Raw genomic sequence first — 7,488 nt, 5'->3', positions numbered from 1 at the left:
GGATGCCTCAACAGCTCCACGATGAGACTGTGAGCACCTTACCAGGTGTCAGGTGCACCAAGTGTGACAAGGCTGGCTCCTGCCACAAGTTCCTCTTTTGGCCCTCCCCTGACTATAACCTAGTGACATCCAAATGCACCAATGAAAATCCCTCAGATGTTTGCTTGACCCCAGTAAAGGCACCTGGCCACGGGTCCTCACTCTCTCAGCTCCCCATCTGCGTGGTTGAGCCTGCTCTCTGGGCTTTCCTTCCATGTGGCCTCCATGTAGAATGTGGACCTCTTCTAGGACCTGTGGATATAATGAATCCTCCAATTTCAAATGCCTCTCTGAGTGCAATTTCCACAGCTTTGTTGGAATAATCCTTAAAGGCCCCATGAGGAGGACTTAGTTCCTCCCTTGCAACACAGTGCAATTCTGAAATTTCAGCTGATTTATGTGGTGAAAGTAACAGTGTATTTCTTCCAAGACTAAGTCATAAAGGGCACGGACACTTCCTCCTCTTCCTCCTTCCTCGTTCTCTCTTAGATCACTCACTCTGGGGGACACGAGCTCTCGACAACCTAGCAGCCCATGAAAGAGGCCCCTGTGGCAAGGAACCGTCGACAGTCATATGAGTGAACCACACTGGAAGTAGATCCTCCAGCCCCAGTCAAGCCTTCAGATGACTGCAAACCCAGCTGACATCTTGTCTATGACCTCGTGAGAGACCCTGAGCAAGAACCATTCAGCTAAGCTGCTCCCAGATTCCTGATCCCGGAAACTATGTGAGATAATGTTTATTATTTGAAGCCACCAAGTTTGGGGTAATTTGTTATCCAGCAAAAGATTATATTAGGCCTTTATCAAAAGAGGAAAATTATACATAGACTGGAAGCATAGCCCCCTTTATTTATGTAGGAGGCAGATAGTCTCATCCCTGTAGGCATTTGAGTTTACGACTTCTTTCAAATTACCAAATCCCTTTCTCCGATCATGACCTACATTTGCTTGTTGTTTCTTCCCCAAGGATGACCAAATCAATAAATCCTGGCTACCGGGGGGAAGAAGCACGAGGGAGACGATGAGTCTGAATTTGTGGGGTGCTGCTCAGCCCAGATTTCAAGCCCACATATTCTTTGCTCAGACTGTTTGCCTGGAGCCAAGGAGCTGCACACCGCTCGTCAGGTATGGTTAGGGACAAGAATCTCAAAAGAGCCAAAAAAAAAAAAATCAAATAGAAACCAGTCAGACGTATTAGGTTGAACCTTATGAAACTGGCAGCATTTAACTGCGGAAACAGCCGTATCGGACGGCTCGACCCGCTAAGACATACAGCTTTCATCTACCCACCCCACTCGGATTTTGTGCCTTCTCTCCTCTAGCTGGCTGGCATGGCGGCTCCATCTGGAAGGATTCGACAGATCGGCCACAGCGGCTTTCCTGGGAGACCAGCCTCTCCGTGCGGGATGTCTGAATCCCAGTGGTCATTGCCGGTGCTACCCCAGGCAGGTGCCGCACGTGTTCGTGAGGCTAGACGAAGTTCAGGGCTTCGAGAAAGGATGAGGAGAGGGATTCGGACGAGGGGCGGCCGAAGTTGGCGCCAGGATTTCGGAAAAGGTTACGGAGATGCCTTCTTTCGCTCCGGATCCAGGATTTCCTCCTGCTTGACCGAGGCGTGTGAGACCCCCAGCTCACTCGGAAAGTTCTGTACTGAGCTGGAACCATTGCTGCAGGACGCGGCCCGGCTGGGACAGTTCATAATCACGCTCCAGAAGTGTTTGTGGTTGAAGTGGCAGAGGGCCGCTGGCAAAGGACAAAGGGATGGGGGACAGGAAATGTGGAGGATGGAGGAAAGCAAGCGGCAGGCCAGGCGAGGTGAGGCCCAAGGGGACGTGAATCCTAAGAACCTACCTCCCTACCTCCGGGCCTTACCAGCCCCTCCCTCCCTCCACACTCCCTCTGCCCTGAGCCACCTCCTTCCCAGGGCCGCCAGGCCACTCACCGCAGGTGACATACAGGACAAACACCAGCCAGCCTATGAAATAGCTCCATCCGATGGGGACAGATAAATTCCTCTTCAACTCAAAGATCCAGAGGTTAATAGGGAACAGCAGGAGGGTGGAGAAGATAAAGGTAACTGGGAGACAGGAAGCCAAGAGACCTTCTCACCTAAGAATCCCCCAAGGATGCTCCCTTCTGTGCTGAGTTAGCGCAGCCCCACCCAACTCCACCTCTCCAGGGACGGGGGAAATGGGGGGACTCCATTCTCAGCGCCCACCCCCCCACCCCACCCCCCCCCAAAGGAAGGAAGAGGGAGGAGTGCCCAGGAAGATGTGGCTTGTGAGAAACTGAGCTCCATTCCCAGAGCTAGGGGTACCTTCAAAGAAGCTCAGGATGGTCCCGATCCAACTAAAGAAGGGCAGTCTCTTCAGACCAGGTAGATACGGCAGGTGCAACCAGACGGTGAAGACAAAGCCCAGCCCCAGGGTCAGGCAGAAGGTTATCCGGGCCACCCCGAAGACCGGGTGATTTTCCCACAGCTTAAAACTATCTGGAGAAAACGAGAATACAGGACGAACTCAGGATTCACAAGAGAAAAAAATATATAATCAAATGAGTAATTACGAGAAAAAGTTAATAATCGAAGAAATGCACATTTGAGATAACAATGAAATATGACTTTCACTTATTAAATAGGCAAGGGTTCTTTTTTTTTTTAATGTTTATTTATTTTTGAGAGAGAGAGAGACAGAGTATGAGCAGGGGAGGGGCAGAGAGAGAGGGAGACACAGAATCCGAAGCAGGCTCCGGGCTCCGAGCTGTCAGCACAGAGCCCGACGCGGGGCTCGAACCCACAAACTGTGAGATCATGACCTGAACCGAAGTCAGACGCTTAACCGACTGAGCCACCCAGGCACCCCGGCAAGGAGTCTTAACATGGAGATTGTTTGAAAATCCCAACCATACGAAAATGAATAACTCAATAGAAAAGTGGGTTGGGGAGGAGGGCCTGGATGGCTCAGTCGGTTAGGTGTCCAACTTCGGCTCAGGTCATGATCTCCCAGTATGTGAGTTCAAGCCCCACAGGAGGCTCCACACTGACAGCACGGAACGTGCTTGGGATTCCCTGTCTCCCCCCTCTCTCTGCCCCTTCCCCACAAGCTCTCTCTCTCTCCCTCCCACTCAAAATAAATAAGCAAATAAATAAATAAAACACCACAAAAACTTAAAATATTTCATTCTTTCATCCAGCCAAGCCACTTTGGGAAATCTATACCAAAGAATTCATACTAAACACAGGGGGGAAAAAAAACTTTATGATTAACAAATTTGTTGCTCCTTTTTTCACAAATATGACATTGGAAATAAACTTTGCCAAGAATGGAAGAATAAAAGTCAAGTAAAAAGGTGACAATCCATTTACTTGATATATATCTATTAATTCATATATTTTTTTAATGTTTACTTGTGAGGGAGAGAGCACGGGTGGGAGACGGGCAGAGAAAGGGAGACAGAGAATCCGAAGCAGGCTCCAAGCCGTCAGCACAGAGCCTAATGTGAGGCCTGAACCCATGAACCGTGAGATCATGACCAGACCCGAAGTCGGACACTCAACTGACTGACCCAATGTCCCATCTATTATAATATGGAAACGTTTACTGTATCTTTATAGACATATTTAAAACACTATAAATTAAATTAAAATAATTTCGAAGATATAAAATTGTTTATGAAGACTGAGTACAGCTGCATAAAAACCATTCAAAATTTGTTCAGTTTTTTTTTTTTTTTAAAGCCTGGCTCAGTCGGTGGAGTGTGCAACTCTTGATCTCGGGGTTGTGAGTTCGGGCCCCACACTGGACATGGAGATTACTTAAAAATAAACTCTTTAACACACAATAATAAATAGGGGCGCCTGGGTGGCTCAGTGGGTTAAGCAGTGGACTCTTGATTTCAGGTCAGGTCATGACCTCACGGTGCGTGAGATCGAGCCCCAGGTCCAGCTCTGTGCTGACGTTGCAGAGCTTGCTTGGGATTCTCTCTGCCCCTCCCCTCTGTTCACGCTCTTTCTCTCTCACTCTCTAAATAAATAAATAAATAAATAAATAATTTAACGGGTGCCTGGTGGCTCAGTAGGTTGAGCATCTGACTCTTGACTTTAGCTCAGGTCATGATCGTAGTTTGTGGGATCAGGCCCCACGTCAGGCTCTGCGCTAACAGTGGGATTCTGCGTCTCCCTCTCTCTCTGCCCCTCCCCTGCATGTTCACGCTCTCTCAAAAGTAAATAAGTGAACATTAAAAAAAACCAAACAGGGGCGCCTGGGTGGCTTGGTCGGTTAAACGTCCGACTTCAGCTCAGGTCACGATCTCACGCTCCGTGAGTTCGAGCCCCGCGTCGGGCTCTGGGCTGATGGCTCAGAGCCTGGAGCTTGTTTCCGATTCTGTGTCTCCCTCTCTCTCTGCCCCTCCCCCGTTCATGCTCTGTCTCTCTCTCTCAAAAATAAATAAACGTTAAAAACAAAACAAAACAAAAACGCTCTGGTTTTGCACGAGAGCTGAGAAAGGAGGCCCGGCGCCGGGAGGGGAGGTCAGACGAACAGGAACTAGAACTGAAAGGCTGCAAGGACACCGGGAAGGAAGGAGCAGGGAAACCAGACACGGAAACCCAGAGCTGGCCCAGAAAAGCAGGGCCTGAGGGAGAAGGGAAGAAAAGAGGCTGGGGCCCGGGCCTGGGAGAGAGCATTCTGGGGACTCCCCTGAAGCTCGGGGTTTGCAAGCCTAGAGGAAGGAAATCCCCACCTCCAAGGAGGCTCTTCTCCCAATATCACGGGTGTTGTGTGATTGGATGATTGACATTCCCTGAGAGTCGTGCCCCTGGCACCATTGTCACAGGCGCAGACTGGGCTCTGAGCTCCTCCAGAGCAATGGTACCTTCCCTTGGGTCAGGCAGAACCCTCCGGCCGGGACGGACGGGAGAATAAAAACCGATCCTGGGCGGTCTCTGCCGGTGAGGCCATCTTGCAGGGAAACAGCACTGGGGACGACCAGAAGGAGGGGACCAGGCCACAGGGCGCAGATGGAGCGACCGAGGCGGGCCGGTTCCCCGGGGGGCGGCGACGGGGGCGCGGAGGGTCTCACCTTTCCCGTTTTCGGAGCTGGAGCAGCTCTTGGATTTGCAGATGTGCAGGAGCCCCATGGACATGAGACGAGCCGACGTGTAGATTCTCGCGCTGACGTTGGTGGGCCAGCGCTGGTAGACGCGGCTCCCGGAGAGGCACAGCCACTTCTTGGAGAACACCATGGCCAGCAGCAGGATGAAGGCGACGAGGCTGAGCTCGGAGGCCAGCACCCGCGCTACCCAGCGGGAGCTGTGCGTCATCCTCCACCGCAGGGGCAGCACGGAGATGCTCCGGGGCTCTGAGGGGTGCTCCCCGGGCACCTGCCTGTCACCGCTGGGGTCAGCCGGCCAGCTCTCTTCTTGGGCCAGGCTCCCCTCCGCCCCGTCCTGCTTCCCAGCCCCCCCTTCCCTCGCCAGGGTTTGGATGCTCATCCTTTTTTCCTACCGGCCCGGGAAATCCAGCCCTAAAGGCCCCTGCCCCCATCTTGAGCACTCCCTGCCTCTCCTCCTAACCTCCACCCCATCTCCACCTTCCCTTGCTGGGCTCAGTGGCCCCTCATCCTTTAAATATTTGTACCAGGCAGAGTCCTTGCCACCACAGGGCCTGGGGTCTGGGAAAGAAACAACCTATTCAGTAGGACCGGGCCCCTAACTGCCATGGAACTTTCCAATATTCCGGGGGCGGGACAGTCAAGTGGGGGAGGGGCCCAAGGTCACGGGCCCCACCCCCCAAGAGCTGCGGTTTCTGAGGGTCCCCTCTTCTCTTCCCACGTCCTCGGCCCTGACCCCACCCCAAAATGCTGACAGTGGGAGCAGGGAGAAGGAGAGGGAGTCGGTCCTCAGAAAAGCAGCCTCCCTAAGTTCTTTGGAAATGTCTTCCAAACGTGTGACCGACCATCTCACTACTCCCCCCAACCCCTCACCTCCCTCCCGCCTCCACTCTGTATCTTCTTCCCTTCCTTATTTCCCCTCAGCACCAGAAGGGGAGGACATAGGATAAGGAGGGGGTAAAGGAGTGTCACACGAGCTGAAAGTTTTTTCTTTTCTTTTTTATGGTTTTATTTTTATTTTTAAAAAATAATCTCTACACCCCATGTGGGGCTCGAACCCACAACACCAAGATCAAGAGCCTCACGCCCCACCCACCCACTGAGCCAGTCAGGAGCCCCACAGTCTGAGATTTTTCTCAGCTAGGAGAAAATAAATCTGAATCACCTGGGGCGGCCTAATCATAGCAGCTTCTAAACCTCAGACCCCAGGAGCTCTGGCAAGGAAAAAGCCTTTCAGATTTGGGATGTGAGTTTGAATCCTATCAGAGTTCGTTCACTCTGAGGAGGCAGTAGTGATCCACGTGGTTAAGAACACAGGCTTTAAGGTCCAACAGGCAGAGAGAGGAATGTGGGCCAGCGAACCTGCATGCATCCAACAGCTTATTTGTGCCTCAGTTTACTCACCTGTAACACAGGAACAATAACCCTCCTCGCAGACTCCGTTTCAGTATCAAATGGGATAATAAACAATGAGCACTCATTGCTGCATAGTCAGTTTCCAGAAAGTGATAGTTGTTACAGTTACATTATCATTTTCATCCTTCGTGCTCTCTCGCTAGGATACGGAGAAGGAAAAAAAAACACACAGGTTTTTGGAAGGCATCCTTGCGCCTGTGAGTGGCTACAAATGATGGAAGGAACCCAAAGAGGCCTAAGCAAAAGGGGAGTTCATGGTGAATCCCAAGGTCACGTGCTCAGCAGGACCGGAAGTACAGCCAGAATCAGGAACTCAGATCCCGTGAGGGTTCTTCCTCCGTTTCTTAGTTTGTCCGGCTGCCGTAACAAAATGCCACAGACGGGGGAGCTTATAAACAACAGAAATGTGTCCCTCGCGTTTTCAGAGGCTGGAAGTCCAAGTTCGTGGCAGTCCAGCATGGTCTGGTGAGGGCCCGCTTCGAGGTCTCGGGCTTTTTGCTGTATCTTCAGGTGGGGCCAGGGAGCCCTGTGGGGTCTCTTGCCTAAGACGCCAATCCCACTGGCGAGGACAGAGCTCCGGCCCTGGCGGGGACAAGCGCCATGCTCAGAACCGTCGGCCGCGGTCGGGAGACACCCGGGTCCAGGAGGCTGAGCAGAACTAGTGATTTCAGGATTGTTTCCTTCCTTGGGTCTCGTTTAGTTCTCCTGGAGTTTCTAAGAGCTTCTCATCCTAATGGCCACACAAAACAACCTGGAAGAATCTTGGAAATATGTTTCCTGAAAAACGTAACTCCCAGAAGTCTATGCTATAAATAGGATCCCAGTTCTAGAGAGTTCCTAAACAAGCCCAACTAAACTCAACGTTGTTTAAGTATACACACTACTATGATGGCATGGTACGTTGTAAAAATCAGGGGCGCC

The 7,488-nt window shown here is 51.6% G+C and overlaps 1 protein-coding gene across 1 annotated transcript; it reads right to left on the bottom strand.

Moving 5' to 3' along the window:
- Positions 1–1,530: 1,530 nt before the first annotated feature.
- ODF4 (outer dense fiber of sperm tails 4) lies at positions 1,531–5,533 on the bottom strand. The gene is made up of 4 exons (XM_027047738.2): positions 5,122–5,533; positions 2,360–2,533; positions 1,985–2,119; positions 1,531–1,785 (listed from the first exon to the last, which is right to left on the bottom strand). The coding sequence occupies exons 1-4, from the start codon at positions 5,531–5,533 to the stop codon at positions 1,601–1,603; spliced, it is 906 nt and encodes a 301-aa protein (XP_026903539.1). The 3' UTR covers positions 1,531–1,600.
- Positions 5,534–7,488: the final 1,955 nt, after the last annotated feature.

The sequence above is a fragment of the Acinonyx jubatus genome, chromosome E1, assembly GCF_027475565.1.
Source record: "Acinonyx jubatus isolate Ajub_Pintada_27869175 chromosome E1, VMU_Ajub_asm_v1.0, whole genome shotgun sequence".
In the NCBI taxonomy this organism is placed as follows: Eukaryota; Metazoa; Chordata; class Mammalia; order Carnivora; family Felidae; genus Acinonyx; species Acinonyx jubatus.
The sequence above is the reverse complement of the archived record's forward strand: the minus strand, read 5'-3'. Positions and strand labels throughout refer to the sequence as shown.

What these genes read in the sequence shown, in the direction of transcription:
- ODF4 (XM_027047738.2), bottom strand. Translation starts at nt 5,533, where the DNA reads ATGAGCATCCAAACCCTGGCGAGGGAAGGGGGGGCTGGGAAGCAGGAC. An exon ending in CATCCTGAGCTTCTTTGAAG is followed by an intron (nt 2,120 to 2,359) that starts GTACCCCTAGCT and finishes CCTGTCTCCCAG; the next exon opens with TTACCTTTATCTTCTCCACC. An exon ending in TGTCCTGTATGTCACCTGCG is followed by an intron (nt 1,786 to 1,984) that starts GTGAGTGGCCTG and finishes GTCCTTTGCCAG; the next exon opens with CGGCCCTCTGCCACTTCAAC.